Source organism: Tribolium castaneum, chromosome 1, assembly GCF_031307605.1.
Source record: "Tribolium castaneum strain GA2 chromosome 1, icTriCast1.1, whole genome shotgun sequence".
In the NCBI taxonomy this organism is placed as follows: domain Eukaryota; kingdom Metazoa; phylum Arthropoda; class Insecta; order Coleoptera; family Tenebrionidae; genus Tribolium; species Tribolium castaneum.
Window position 1 is genome coordinate 21284968 of NC_087394.1, and position 16468 is coordinate 21301435.

Below are 16468 nucleotides of genomic sequence, written 5' to 3' on the forward strand. Positions count from 1 at the left end.
CAAGAACTTAAATAACTAATAACGTCATCTTTGGTTGGCAAAATTAAGAATTATCTCATGAATTATTAACTGCTGTGTCCATTCAAGAAAAAAAAACGCACAAAGTCATTATTAGAGGAGTAGCTACACCTACCGATAAATACAACCTGTATGAGAACTCGCTCACCACCGAAAAGTTGCGTATAGTTTAGGCAATTCTTAAGCTAAAGTTCTTTTACAAAAAAGTTTTAACTCTGCGTTTGGGAGATAAAAACGTTTGAAAATAGCCAATCAACAAAAGGCCTTACAGTGGAGGACTAGAGAAACAAGACACATTGATAGGAAAACAAAAATAGGTAGAATGTGGGCACTTGAATTATTTTTCATTCTTTAGTGACGCATCTACTTATTCACTACACCTGGGAGTCTCGCGCCTTACCAAGTCACATTTGCGCCCTAACTAATAAAATAAGAGGTTGCCTTTTAATGTATTTCAAGAATGGGCCTTCTAATTGGATTTATCTGAAACTCAACGTCTGTATACCTATCGTAAAACTCGATTTTTTTTACGATAAAGTTATTCAGGATGTTTTGGCATTAAATGGTATTTATGTGATTTGCTGTGATTTTAAAAATCCATCTCGATCAAAAATTGGTTTAACTTGTGAACATTTTTAGCGATGATTTTTTTCCAATTTTCGATGTGGACTATCTCAATAATAGTGCTGCGATGAACTTGATGCGACTTTTGGAGAAGTACCATCAAAAACGACTGTATTTAGGTGGTAAATTTAATTCAAGTTGATTTTGATTTGTCTTAATGACGAACTTCCAGAGAGTTATCCAAAATTGATTTTTGTTCTCGGAAATTTTATTGCTGTGAGTGAAATAAGACTTCAAGATTGTAGTGTGACTTATCCTTGGGTATTCCAGGGACCAGCACAATTTCATTAATTGCTCAAAAAGGCTCGTTTCGGAGACGAAACGTAGATTTGAAAATTGGTTCAAGAAAATTCACAATTGTACTAATCTTCATGGACAATATTTAAAAAAAATTAAAGCTACACAGGTGTCCGTTTTTCGAGCTCCACTCTGGAGATCTCAGTTATTATAAGAAATACGAGGTCGGTTAAACTTGGGCAAAATTGAGCGTTTTTATCGCTAAACAATTATATGAAAAAAAATTTGAAGTTTCATTTTTATTTTTTTAATTATTGAGAAAAAATCCAAATTTTTAAATTTTCGTTTTTATTTTTTTAAGGCGGCCCCAGAAAACTGCCAAAATCAAACTGTCAAATCAAAAAAATATGTGTTTTTACCCTTTTTTACTTTTGTACTCAAAACTTTTATCTCACAATCGACAATTTTCGACCGGAAACCATTATGGCGCCTCTACCTGGCAAATAAATTTTGAAAACGGTAAGTTTTAAAAAATCTCATTCTCAAAGAAATTTTTCTAAAGGTCATTTTTTCCTAATATAATAAGGATATATAATAACTAGACGTTTTTAAGTAGGACATTCTTCAGGCACTTTTTTACACAAAATCTAAATCTGTCATTGCTTTTTCTAAGGCGTTCTTGATGTTAGAGTTACACTCAACTTTGGTTGTTCTAATGGACGCCATATTTGACATTTGTATTTTTAAAAAATCTTTTTGTTTCTGATTACAATGATGTACATAATATGATCCAATCTTACATGCTGATTAAAATTAAGAAAAAAGCGTTTTTTCAAAGAGTGCTTTGAAAAAAACATCAAAAATGATGTTTAACAAACTAAATTTTGCTAGTTTTATTAAATATGCAAGCAAAATTTTTAAAACTTTGTCTTGTTTTGTTTTGCGAAAAATAAACTTCTAGCTTATTAAGTCGTTTAGTTTTTAAATAAGTAAGCTTGGCAGAAATCGAAATGTAATCCTTCCAGATGCAAATTTAATTAAACGTCTAAAATTTAGTTTGTTTAAAACTAAATTGTTGGTGTTTTTTCCAAAGCACCCTTCGCAAAAATGCCTTTTTCTACATTTTGGTTAGCATGTAAAATTCGATCATATTATGTGATACATCGTTGTAATCAAGAATAAAGAAACTTTTCAAAAATAGGAAAAGCAAATATGGCTTCCATAAGAAAAACCAAAGTTGAGTGTTGTAACTCTGACATCAAGAATGCCTTGAAAAATACGATGACAGATTTAGATTTCTTGTGCCTGAAGAACGTCCTAGCTAAAATTGTCAAGTTCCTTTGATTTTCGCTTGAAAAAATATAAACAAAAATTACAAATTTTCACAGAAAATTATAAATTTTCGTTTTTTCCCATAATTCAAAAACTAAAATCGACACTTTTCTTGCTCTAATTTAACCGACACATATCTCACATAATAACTGAGATCCCAATGGTAGAGCTTGAAAAACGGACACCAGATATACGATTACGAATTTTTTACTATGCTCTATTCCCGAAATATAAAAGGCAACCCACGTAGTTACACTCGGTTGGTGGTAAATACAAAATTTAATATCCTACTACAGTTCCGTCCATGCTGACAATGCTAACTTAACCCCAAGCTAACATATAGCTTCTTATACAATATACATAAAAAAATGTTTAACTGTTGAGCATCATTGTGGTCACTGGTTGTGGTAGTCTGTCCAACATACAAGTTACCTTTACTTATGCAATCTCTGGCTCAGAGTAGTGTAGAGTGGTGTAGATATTATTCCTCTACCTTCAGCTAGAGTTCCTATATTGGGAGAGTTGGGACACTGAATGTAAATTTTCGAAATTTTGTTTCATATACGTCCGTTGGAATGTATCAAAAAACAAATTGGGATAGAAATCAGTGGTGTTACACTTGAAATTTGGCGAAAAGTCAAATAAATTTGTCAAAAAATGTTTCCATTTTTCGTCGACTAACTGCGTTTAGAAATGGTTTAGACTGGCAGTCGTCGTCAATTCACTGTTTTTTTTATATGAACTCCAAATTTTAAAAGAGATTTCTTTGTAAGTACAAGAATTTTACGTCTAAACTCTTCATCATAAACATTTTTTCCTTAATTTTAAGAAATGGTTATCATCGATGAAAGAGACAGAAACTGAACCTTTACTGCCAAGTTTTACGTTTATTATTAACAAGCATTTGGAAAAGTGGATTGTCGAAACAATGTTATGTACAAAATTTATGAGATTTTGGGAATTTGTCTATGCATTTACAAAATACGTAGGTACTTGAACCCAAAATTGGTTCTAATTTTTAGGAAAGTTGAACCTGTCACTGCTTGGCCGCCATCTACGTGAACTTTAGCTACTGTTTCAAATTATAAAGTTATTGGGAATTCACGATTTTGTTACGTTTTTCATACGAGAACATCTTCAATATCATTTTTTAGAAAATTTAAAAAGACGTCAGGAAATATGAAGGATTCTTGATGACCAATTTTTGGGACGAGATATTTAACTAAAAATTGTGATTGAAAGAGAAAAGCATTTTTAGCATTGATGTATGTTTTAAGTTATGTATTTAATATTAAAATAAATATTGAAAAATTTCAGAAATGTGAACATTAATATTGGTAGGTATTCAATTATTTTTTAAATAGTAATCCAAAATTTCTACGTTTTCTACGTCCCTGATTAAATTTGACGTAAAATTATGTCATTTTATGCATTTGACAAAAATTATAACCTTGAAATTATTTTCGACATAAACCTCTGACATAAGTTACTAACAAAAATTTTAATAAAAAAGGATAGAAATATATATCTTATCCACATAATACAAAATTGGATCGGTTTGATGTTCAATGTCCCAACTCTCCCAATAAAGGAACTCTACCTTCAGCCAATATATTTTCTAATAAATTATTGCACAGTGGAGATGACATTTTTTTTATATTAGACATGACATTAGTTAGACACAAAAAAAATCTTCTTGGAAATTATTTTAAGAAATTGGGTGTTTTCCAAGTAAGGCGCCGGAAATACCGACACGAACTTGTCACAGCACAATAATTTAATAAGCGCATTAAAATGGATATTATCAAGCCTCAAACCTAAACAGCTTTTGTAAAGGAGTCATGAAACGCCTGGCACAACAATCGATTTTCCCTCGATATGACTACCAAATTTTTTCTTGCACGAGGCTTATAATGACCGTTTTACGTCTGAAACCTCCCTCGATCAACAACCCAAGCACTAGACTTAATTAGTTTGCATTCCGAGCAGGAAAAGTAAATAGCAGCGGGAAACATCGCTAAGCTAACAATAAACATCGCGTGCTACGAGTGTGTGACTCCCAGACGCTTTCCGTGGAGCGCGTCTTCGAAGCTCCATTCCGCGGCTAGCCATCACCCAATCAACCCATCGGCATGTTTCAAAACAAAATTCATTTGTCAGACGTCAATCAACCTTATCAAAATTCGAAAAAAATGGATGACGATGACCAGTTCGTGCCCGACGATGTGAGCAAAATCGTCAAAGACACCATCGAGGGGCTGCTCACGGGGACCACATACGAGACTGAAAAAGTGAATCAGTGGAGTGCCAGAGTCTCCGAACAGTGTCTCAGTGCCTTGAGTAAACTGAAGAAGAATTTCAAGTACGTGGTGACTTGCTCCATCATGCAGAAGACAGGGGCTGGCTTGCACACCGCCAGTTCCTGCTACTGGGACAGCACCACGGATGGCACGTGCACGGTCAGGTGGGAGAACAAGACCATGTATTGTATTGTCACCGTTTTTGGACTCGCGATTTAATTATGGACTGCCGGAAATGTGTGTGATGGAGTGAAAATTGTGAGTGAAGATTTTTAACAACTTACAAATATCTTGTTCTACGTATTACTCGATTTATAAAAAATAAAATGTTTTTACACGCTTTTTGAATTTTGTTGGGTATACTCTTGTGTGTCACCTAGAGCTTAATTTATTTTTTTTAATATTTTAAAAACGAACCAGTTCAATATGACCAGAACAGCTTAAACAAGTAATCGTGTTTTATGAGTTATTTGTGTTCATTTTTAAAAGATTCCATTCTTAAACATGTGTGGATTAACGTCAGAATAATAAATGACGCAAAATGAACTCATCTCCAAAAATGATTTTGCATTAATGTGCTCGGTATGTGACCAGTGGAACAAATAAACTTTTGTCTAAAGTTCTTTGCAATTTTTAATTTAGGTATGTAATCATAAATGTTAGGTTAGTTGTAATTAGACCATTCAACCTTATAACTGTTTATTGACTAATATCCCGGAGCATTGAGGGTGCGTCCAGGCCCCTTTTGCGACATAACCTAACTAACTCACTCTGCCAAAAAACCCCCCTCCAACTCCCGTGTCGCCCACGTGAGAGTTGCCAACCTAACATCCCCCCTTTTAAATACAAAACTAAGCTAAATATGAAACTAACTACCTGAGGTATCAAAATATACATATTTCAATAACAATAATAATCTTGGTATCTTTTGGGTCTTCTGATTGGTCTTTTCTTTGGTTCCTCTGATTCGTCTGGTTGTTCTGGGTCATGTTCGGGTTCATTATTTCTGTCTGGTAAGGGCTGAAGATGTCTTCGATTTCGTCTGACGCAACCGCCGTCAGTCTCGATCAAATATGACCTTGGTTCTTCACATCTGCGTTGTACTTCTCCCTCCTTTTGCATATTTATGATCCATACGCGATCACCTTCTTTTAGATTTTTCTCTTCTTTTGTTACTCGGTGTCGTTTGTCGTAGTTGGACTTCTGTTCTGCTTGATTGTTGATTAACGTTTGTCTGACAGTGTCATGGTCGATAGTTGCAGGTTTTAACCCTGAAGGTAACCTTGGCAGTCTGTCTCGAAGGTTTCTGCCAAAGAGCAGTTGGGCAGGTGACAATCCACATTTAGTAGGTGTATTGCGGTAGGTAAGAAGTGCAAGATATGGATCTTCATTTTTCCTCAATATCGTTTTGAGCAGCTTCACAGCACTTTCGGCTTGTCCATTTGACTGTTGGTAATGGGGACTACTGGTAATTAACTTAAATCCATATTTTCTGCTGAAAGTTCTGTATTCGTGACAATCAAATTGTTTGCCATTGTCGGAGCGGACAACTTCGGGTATACCATGTCTAGCAAACATTTCTTTGAAGGTCTCGATAACAACTTTGGCTTTGGTGGTGCGAAGTTTTCTGATTTCAGGATACTTGGAATAATAGTCCTGTACCACTAAGTAAGTTGACTCATGATATTCTGCGAGGTCGGCACCAATTGTTTGCCACGGTCTAGATGGAACTTCGGATGGTAACATGGGATCTACCGTTGGTCTGCGTAGTTTGATGCAAATTTCACATTTCCCGACGACTTCTTTAAGCTCTCTTGTGATACCTGGCCACCACACAGTAGCTTTGGCCCGGTCCAAACATTTATTAATACCGAAGTGTCCGTCATGGAGCACATAGAGGCACTTCTTCTGAAGAGGACCAGGAATGACGACTCGGTCTTTGTAGCAAACAATGTCATGAGCGATGCTTAAGTCTTGTTGATGAGAGAAGAATTTACTGACTAACGGGTCGCTTTTGTGTTTCTGTGGCCAACCATTTTTGACGTATTCTTTGAGTTTGCTGTACGTTGGGTCCTTGTTTTGGTAAGACTTGATTTCTTCCGTTGAACAAATTTCTGTAACGACCTCACGCATCACGAAATTGATGTAGAGATTTTGAATGTCTTCTAGAAGTGGGTCTTGGTGTCGAATTCTGCCTTGGATTGGTGCTCTGGATAATGCATCGGGAACGAAAAACGTTTTACCTGGAACGTATTCTATAGTATAGTTAAATTTCAATAACCGCATGCGAAATCTTTGTAGCCTGTTGGATAGTTTGTTGAGCTCTTTGGTGGCCAAAATTACTGTTAACGGTTTATGGTCGGTATGAATTTCAAAATGAGCGCCCAGTAAGAAATTTTCGAGTCTTTCACACGCCCATGTAATGGCGAGAGCTTCCTTTTCAATTTGAGCATAGGCTTGCTCGCATGGTTCGAGGGTACGCGAACAAAAATAAGTAGGTTTCCAATTTCCGTCACTTTGTAACTGTTCTAAAACGGCACCTAAACCAAAAGACGATGCGTCTGCCGACACTCGCGATTTTTTGTCCGTGCTAAACTTGGCTAACACGCGCGATGATGCGATTTCACTTTTAAGTTTTTCAAAATCCGCTTGATGTTTATCTGTCCATACAAACTGTTTATCCTTGTGCAGTAGTTCACGTAATGATTGGGTTTTTTTCGAAGTATTAACGATAAATTTTGAGACATAGTTAACCATGCCGAGGAAAGTTCTAACTTCGGTTACCGACGATGGCGCGGGATAATTATTAATGGCTTCAACGCTTTTGGGATCGGCTTGAACACCATTTTCGGATATTAAGTATCCTAAATATAAGGTCTTGTTCGTTTTAAATTCACATTTGGATTTGTTTAAAGTCAAGCCGTGATCCGATAAGAGTGTTAACACTTTGTTCACGTTTGTGTCATGGTCAGCTTCGTTGCGGCCTGTGATGAGGATGTCATCAGCATGAACATGGACGTGTTCCATTTTTAATTTGCCGATTACGCCGCTGATGGTTTTTTGGAAAACTTCTGGTGCTGAGGTGATCCCAAATGGAATGCGTTTGTAGACATACCTGCCAAATGGTGTGAGAAAACAGGTATATTTGCGCGATTGCGGTGAAAGTTTAAGCTGCCAAAAGCCACTGGAAAAGTCTAACTTGGTAAACCACTTCGCGTCTTTCAGTTTCGAAATTGTCTCATCGACCGACGGTAATTGGTACAGTTCGCGATTAACGCACTTGTTTAGCTCGGTGTAGTCTGAACACACGCGAATTTTTCCGTTCTTTTTCGCTGCAATAACCATAGGTGCACACCACTCAGTAGGTTCATTAATGGCTTCTATAACGTCTTCGCGAATCATCTTGTCCAGCTCCTTTTTTACTACATCCATCATGGGGAGTGGAATTCTTCTAGGCGTGTTTAAGGTCCAAGGTTGTGCGTCTGATTTTACTTCAATTGTGTACTCAAAATTCTTAAGAGTTCCCAAGCCTTTGAACACCTCTGGATATTTCACCATCATCTTATGTTGGAATTTTTCATCAGCTTTTCTGCTAGTTACATGTCTAATAACACTGTCACTCGCAACGAGTTCTTTGCCAGTCCATTTGATCATGTCTAGTTTTTGTAAGGCTGGTCTTCCCAGTAAGTTATCTGGTGTATCAACGACGAAACATCTAACATTTTCTATCTTATTTTCCCATTTAAGAGGAACTACTATCTCTCCCTTTATTTCCAATTTTCTCTGGTTTCCTTTTCCGGGTCCCAACAGTGTTGTTTTTGTTCTTTGTAACTTTACTTTCCCCTGAAGTTTATCTTTGAATTCTTTGCTAGATATTATGGTTTCATCGGCTCCGGTATCTATTTTGAATACAATGTTTGTATTAAAAATTTCCGCTACCGCTTCCCAAGGTTTGTCCAACTTTACTCGATTAATATTGATAATCTCCCTACAATCATAGCTCGAATCATAGCTATCATCAGTATCATCTGATATTGAGGTTTCAGATTCCACTGCGTTTACGTTCTTTGTTTTACATCTGGATGCAAAATGGCCTTTAAAGTTACATTTATGGCACGTTTGTCCATTGGCTGGGCATTCCATCCTGTTGTGTGTGTTCGAATTTCCACACCTTATACAACCTTTAAATTTATGTTCACTTTGTTGCTTTCCATCTTTGCTCCTGCGCTGTTTTCCTTCATATTTCACGGATTTATGGTTAAATTTCTTGGCTTTGTCTCTAGCTACTCTGTTTACCGTTTCCTCTCTCACTCTTAGTTCTCTGTTTTCGGTTCTAATCCTCTCCACTTGAGTTATTTTGTCAATTGCTGTTTTAAGTGTCAATTTGTCATTCATTTGTAGATTTTCCGACAATTTTTCATCACGAATTCCAACAACTAATCGATCTCTTATGAGTTCCTCCTCCAAATCTCTGTAATTGCATGTTTTGGCCAAGCTTATGACGTCAGCGATGTACGTTTGGGCGTCCTCACCTTCCCTTTGGTCACGTCTGTTAAACTTAGCTCGTGCGTAGATTGTATTAGGAGTGTCTTTGAACTCGTTATCAAAGAATTCTTTCAGCGCTTTGTAACTAGGAAAATCGGTTTCCTGTTTCTGCTTAGCCTCCATAAACTTTGTAACTTTCGCCCCCATATGCAACAATAAACTATTAATTTGCTCTGCTTGTGTGCTTTTGTCTAGTTTTGTTGCTGTTCTAAAACGTTCATAATGTGTAATCCACACTTGCCAATCTTCTTTTTCGAATGAAAATTTCTCCGGAATCGGAATGGAGTTGCTGAAGACGATGCTACTCGTTGGAGCCTGCTTTGACGGTGTGTCACTCGCCTGAACCCGGGCCTGTGCTTGTGCCACGAGATCCGCATATTTTTGCTCCAACTCGGCCACTTGTGCCTGAAGTGCATCCATCGTGATAGTTGTGGTGGTTTTTTACACTCACAATTTGTAACACGAGCGGGATTCGGATTTTAAAACACTGACACCATGTTAGGTTAGTTGTAATTAGACCATTCAACCTTATAACTGTTTATTGACTAATATCCCGGAGCATTGAGGGTGCGTCCAGGCCCCTTTTGCGACATAACCTAACTAACTCACTCTGCCAAAAAACCCCCCTCCAACTCCCGTGTCGCCCACGTGAGAGTTGCCAACCTAACAATAAATTTGAACCAAAATTAATAACACGTTCTTAAATACTTGGAGTATTAACATCGCTTCTTTCTTTTGTTTCATTAAAAACAAACTGTCACATAACTGTACACTAACTACATTGTACATTTGTTGTTCACGTTTCTTCCACTTACAACCAAAATAAAGGGATTCAATTTTGAGCTTTACCTCTATCTACATTATATACAACCACCAATACACGTACGTTTTCATGAATGTCTCTCTCTCTCTTTTCTGTGCTTCTACTTCCAGGCAGAAACAAAATATTGTTAACACTTAAATCCGCAAAAGTGAGCTTATTTACAGAATCTAAGAAAAATAAATTTAAGTAAACGCTGCTGTTTGAAGTAGCAGTAATTAATCGATAAAATCAGAGAATTACAGTTTCTAAGAAGCATTACCTTCATTTTAATCATATTCGGCGAGTTTGGTATAAATTTAATTTTTCTCTGTAAATTGTAAAAGCCACTCTTATAAGAAAAATAAGTAATGTAAGCCTCTGTGTAAGCTATCGATTTGCATTTAAAGTAGGTTCTCTAGTAGGAGTGTGTGAAAAAATGAAAAAGGAAAATACATTAAACTTTGAACAAAGGTTCATATGGCTTCACAATGAGTTTGTAGATATCTTGGTCTTGATTAGTTTACTAATTTATGCATCATGATTTATAAATTTTAATATTAATTAATGCAAAATAAATAGCAACTTTAGACCGAATTAGTGTAATCCTGAAGGCTGAAAGTTAATTTATTTTCTGTAAACCGGCCTAGGGCCCACTGTTCGGTTTACAGAAGACGAATTAAAATTTAATATAGGGAATGAAATAATTAATTAAAATTCTCTTGCCAATTCACTTCATTGTATTGATTATTTATTATTTAATTTCAGTTAAATATACTGTTTAAACTTTTGAAGTATAGTTTCATTAAAAATTTAAATCATTGTTGTAAAAACAATAAAAAGCACTATTAACTTTCTGGAAGTACGTAATAGTACTGCAACCAAGAATACATATTAAAAGCATTGAAAATGTTGGGTTGTAAAAATAAGTTATTCTAGTGGTTAATTCTAAAATTGATTCAATGAAAATAGTGATAAATAAAATATGAGAACCTCAAACCTATTTCACACTTTTAGTTATTATATTTATTATAGTTATTATATTATTTATTATAGATATATTTATTATAGTTATTATATTATATTATATATTATTATTTAGTTATAGGCTGTTTCAAAACTAAAAACGCCAACTTCACATTGACTCTTTAAATTAGCTGTTATAAATTATTTATACACTATTTTACAATTTTTTCAATCTTATTTAAAAAAACAATTGATTGATTAATTAATAATAACTTTATTGCCTAAATACAAATATACCAGGTAGGCAAACTTATCGCGCACGTAAGAAAATCGCGATTTCTAATTAAATAAAAAAATATTGCATTTTACACGCCTGACTGTACGTTCGAAAGGTATCTCCCCTAATTTTTTGGTAATTTCTCACTTACACATAAAGATAATAATTAAAAAAAAGTAATTTTCGACCAAAAAGTCAAATTCTGAATTTTATACTAACCCACGCGTATTCACTTCAGATAATTGTTTATGAAATTAACGAAGAAAAATACCAATCAGATTTTGAATTACACGCACTTTTACATTTTAACTTTAAAAATTATTTTTATTTATGAGTTGCTACTTGTGGCGTCGTAAATTTAGGTGACAATGTGAACTGTAATTAGTATGTAAATTTTCAGGATTGTTGTTTCATTGGAAGCCGCGATTTTCTTGGGTGCGCGATAAGGTTGCATCACCCAGTACTAAAAAGGCAAATACGAAAAATTGAAAACTTAAGATTTAGTACAGAGCGTTCGTTAACAAATAATAACAACAAGAGAAAAAAAGCAACATAACATTGTTAAGATAGGAGAAAACATCGCTTAAGAATGAATTAAATCGCTACAACAAAAAAGATCAATGTCATTTAAAATAGGTACTGTTGATGTACCTAATTCGGTAAAATGCGATGTATTATACCGGGTGTTCAAAAACCGGCGCACCAACTCAATAATCTGTGGTAGAGAATTGCTTACATTATAAACGTAAAAATAGTAGAAAAATTTTTTGTATTAAAGCTATTGATAAATAATGATTTTTAAATAAATGAAAGGTGGCAACGTTGTCTTACAGTCGTGATCTCAATAGAATTTGATCAACAATAAAAATAAATTATTTTTGAAATGGTTTCATAGGACATTTTTTTTAATTCAATAACTGCTAACGTCTAACAGTAAATTTGAAGATAATTATTCATGGTTTTGTTAGGGAACGATTACTTGGTGTGAAATATAAAAGCATTAAAAAATCATGAAAACTGAAGAAGTTAACAAAATAAGCTTGTAGCTGCAGATTTTTTAAAATACGACTTTAGGAATTTTTTCAAGAGTATTCCGGTAATCGACACATGCTTCTTAACCGTACCACTGAGTTGGTGCGCCAGTTTTTGAGCAGTCTGTATATAGGGTGAATCAATAGTGGGTTATTTCAGCAGACCAGATGCAGTTAGTATTTTTGGTTGCATCTTAGGACATGCCAGAAATAACCCACTATTAACTCACCCTGTATTATTCTGAGTAGGACTACTAAACTTGTCAAAGATTATTTTATCAAGCGATTTTTTTACATCTTGATATCCATGACAGTTACCTCAGCAGTGAAATTTATTACGTAAAAGATTTCAGCATCGCAGGAGCATCACTTTACCTGTCAATATGTCCAAAATTTTCACCGAAGAACATACAAAATTTATGTTGGAACCTTATTTCCGTAATGAAAATTCGGTTAACGTAACTGTCATGGATAACTAAATCAAGATCTTACAAAATCACACGGTACAATACCAAAATTGAGTCCAAAAATTAACAATTAAAAGTAACAATTAAAAAATGATGACTGTAGTGACCTGACCTGACTTGACCCCTACTCAAAAAATAACAAAAATGACAAAATTCAGTTCAAAATCTTTTGAATTGGAGAAGTTAAAACTCGTTCACTAGAAGACGTTGACATTTTAATTTGAAACGCGAATACATAATTTAAACAAACAAGACACCATTTCTAGACCATTCTATTATTAGCTTTCTCAAAAACGATGTAATTATCCATAAAACAAGCTTTTAGTTTTTTGCAAAATTATGTGGTGCAACAGGTATGTGTTAAAACTTCTCTGAATATCGATGGTGACCTTAAAAGTTTGCACTTTTGCCTTTTTTTCCCCTAATCAAACGAATATAAAATTAGAAAATACTTTTGTGTAGGAAGCTCATTACGTTTTAATTTACTGTGACCATGAATGTGTTTTGAATGACCTTGAGTGTTAAAAATAATTTTGGAATAGAATAAACATTGTTGTCCCGTGCAAGAATATGAAATATAAAAGGAAATTCTAACTTTGGGACTTATGAATGTGCCTGGGTTTATTAAAAAATGACCTTAAGATAAAAGAGTGCAGTGGATGGCCCAAGAAACTTCGCACGAAAATTAAAATTAATATGTTTTTTTTCCCTGGAATTTACTCATATGACATTTAATAATCTCCATTTTGCGTGACCCCACTTGGGCGCAAAATCACCTTAATTTATGTAAATTACCAAAAATCACCGACTGGGTGGCCCAATTAGGCCAGACCATCTTGCACCGGTCTCGTCACAGTGGAAAACTCTTTCCATAGCTAGTGGCTAAAAAGCATCCGCTAGATACGTCTTCCATAAAATCACCTTTAATAGATTTGGACGCAAAATAACAGGGCATTTACCGGCACTAACCGCAACGTAATAATAATGATTTACCTGAAGTTCAGGACTAGCTTCGAAATTGTAAGCAGATGGCCTGCCTTCTAGCGTGGAAAACGCAACGTTTCCACCACGCAGGGGCGAGATATCCGAATATTCGGACGTGCAAAGGGCTCTAGTTTCTTCCCCACGTGTTGTGTGCTGGGTGTCTGGAAGACCGTAGGTGTCCCGGCATGTCGCACTAGAACAAGAGATACATAAGTGCCAACGGAAATAAGAAAATTAGTGGAATGATGGCTAAAATACTAACTTAGTATCAGTGAATGTAGAATTGACTTTGATTTTACTTATTTTAAATTGTAAATTTGAGGTGAAAAGGCATTAGAGAAAATGAACGCATCACGTGACTAGTACAGATGTAATTTGAACAAAGCGAAGTCATAACTTTGAACGAGGATTCTCTTTTTTAAAGAGACAGAAATAATTATTTTTTAATCATTTCCCATTTGTCATTTGGAAAAAAAGTTTAATTGAAGATCATTTGTAGAACTTATACTGTAAGGATATCAAATACAGGGTGTTCCGTTTTTATTGTTACAAATTTAAACAGGTGATAGAACATTCAATTTTAAGACAAAAGTTTCTTATAAACATGTATCGAAAAATACTAAGGACATTACAATTTTTTTATTATGTTTTATGTAAATTTTTGAAAAATCTATGTCATTCTATTACTACCTATCCAATTGTTTACTCAAGCAATTTTTTTTTTTTTGAGTATTACATATTTTTGAGTCTAATTGGTTCAATATTGATTTGTTTATAGAAATGATAATACTTCAACGTGCCCAAATAAGAACAAATTTATAATTTTGAAATTTTGACGAAGTAAGACGGTCGATATCCAAGATATTATATTGCTTAAAACCCATAGCTCTTAAAGTTATTGATTATAATTTTTTTATCTTACGTTAAAATACCCTTTGCATCGAAAAAATTATAAATACAAATATTTTCTTTCCTCGTAAAATTTACACAATTTCTATTTGTTTTGTAACCTCCTAATTCAACGTTGTTTAATGAAAGCAAGTGTATTCTAACAATTTTGTCGTTGTTTTTTTTAAATAATATTTCCATTTGATGTAGACTTTACACCAACCAATTTGTTTTCTAAAACATTTTTTTTTGAGTTTTACATATTTTTAAAGTTAATGAGTTTATAATTGGATTGTTAATCAAAATATATTACATAATCATGTTTCAACGTGCTCAAAGAAAAACAAAATTATAATTCGAAATGTTCACGAAGTACGGTATTCAATACCCAAAAAAATATTTGTTAAAACCGGCAATATTTTTAAGTTATTGTTTGTAATTTTTTATCCAACGTTAAAATACAATTTACCCAGAACAGATTCAGATTACAAATCAAAACTAATTTTTTTCTCAGAAAATCTATAAAAAGTCCATTTGTTTCATAACCATTTAATTTATATTAGTTTATTGAAAGCAGGTGTAGATTAAACAACTTTATCGTAAAAAGTTATTTAGTTATTTTAAAAATGATGATTTCCATGAGATGTAGTATGTAGTATGTAGTAAGGGAGCTACACCTCGTGAAAGGGGTGCTTCTTTTAGTGAATTTTTCTCAATATTTCAGAAACCATTACAGATAAAATTACAAAATTTGGTACAGTTAGTAATTTTTATACGCCTTGTCAAATTCGAGGATCAAATAAAAAAAATCAGGGGCGTCCCAAACTAGGGGAGTGTGAGGTAAAAACTACCCTAACTATTTTGGCTTTAGTTTTTTGACATTTTCAGTGACAAAATCATAAATTCCATGGTTTTTTTACATAAAAATAAAAAAATAAAAAATTTTACATAAAAATATAAAGATTACTACCTGTACAAAATTTTGCAATTTTATCTGTAATGGTTTCTGAAATATTGAAAAAAACTCTCTAAAAGAAGCACCCCTTTCAGGGGGTGTAGCTCCCTTACGAAATGTTTTTTGATACATGTTTATAAGAAACTTTTGTCTTAAAATTGAATGTTTTATCACCTGTTTAAATTTGTAACAATAAAAGCAGAACACCCTGTATATTTCTACTATTATTTTTTTGAAGTTGAATTTTATTGTGTTTTGCTATTGTGTATAAATTCTGACTCTAAGGCGTAATTGAAAATAAAATAAAATAGGAAATGCTTAAGATGGTAGAACGGCAATAAGGCATGAAGCCAATTAGGCAGAGATTTAACTAACAATGTAAGATTTTTACAAAAAAGTAAATGGACTCATAAAGATAACTGCAGTAGCATAACTAGGAATGTATATAAAAGCAAAACATCTAACCAAATCCCTTTAACAAAGGAATGGTATTCCATGTAATTAAATTAATAAAAGTATTGAATAATAAAATTATTTCTCATTGTTATTTATTATTTACGTACCTGTAATATTGGTAGGGAATCCAGCTCCCATTCTCCGCCGTTTTTTTGAAAATCGAAAAACTCTCAGGCCTCGGCGAGTAGTACCACAGTCTTACATAGGTAATATCGAACGCTTTTCCTGAAAGAAAAATACCAATAGTATTATCGAATTGAATGTAAATTTCATCAATGGGTTGTTTGTTTGTCCGCAATAGTGAGAGGAAGACCCTGATTTGTTCGACACCCACATAGTCGATAGTAGCAGAAAACAGCAGGAAACATAAATCAGAATCTCGTTTTTGATCGACCAGACGTACGTGGGCTTAAATGAGTCTCGTAATGGATGTTGAATTGTTTGTATTTATTTCTAATAAATCGCACTTTCTTACAACTCCCTTTGTTAGAGATAAGATCGTGATGTATGGCATTGCAATGCATGTTACTAAATCGCTGACATTTCAGGTTTCAGGATCAGCGGCGTGCCATTTTTACAATACGAACTC

General features: G+C 34.1%; 2 protein-coding genes across 3 annotated transcripts in view; one reads left to right on the forward strand and one right to left on the reverse strand.

Annotated features, from left to right (window-relative positions):
- The window catches only part of LanB2 (Laminin B2), an 85431-nt gene that overhangs the window by 40261 nt on the left and 28702 nt on the right, over nt 1-16468 (reverse strand). Inside the window, exons 3-4 of the mRNA XM_963539.4 lie at nt 15987-16104; nt 13590-13773 (exon numbers count right to left, since the gene is read on the reverse strand). Of these exons, the coding sequence (XP_968632.1) occupies nt 13590-13773; nt 15987-16104 (302 nt within the window). The remainder of the gene's footprint in view (nt 1-13589; nt 13774-15986; nt 16105-16468) is intronic.
- On the forward strand, nt 1258-4851 carry LOC100142065 (tctex1 domain-containing protein 1A). 2 transcript variants are annotated; one of them, XM_001811293.4, is made up of 2 exons: nt 1258-1398; nt 4201-4851. In XM_001811293.4, exon 2 carries the CDS (start codon nt 4344-4346, stop codon nt 4728-4730), a length of 387 nt encoding a protein of 128 aa, XP_001811345.2. In that variant the 5' UTR covers nt 1258-1398; nt 4201-4343; the 3' UTR covers nt 4731-4851. The 2 variants fall into 2 exon arrangements, with proteins under 2 accessions (XP_001811345.2, XP_064212515.1); XM_064356445.1 differs by having other exon boundaries at nt 4372-4851.

Bases quoted from the DNA above. Each gene is read 5' to 3' on its own strand.
- LOC100142065 (XM_064356445.1), top strand. From the start codon at position 1,287: ATGTGTTTTTACCCTTTTTTACTTTTGTACTCAAAACTTTTATCTCAC. The intron at 1,399-4,371 runs GTAAGTTTTAAA...TTCATTTGTCAG, and splicing joins GCAAATAAATTTTGAAAACG to ACGTCAATCAACCTTATCAA.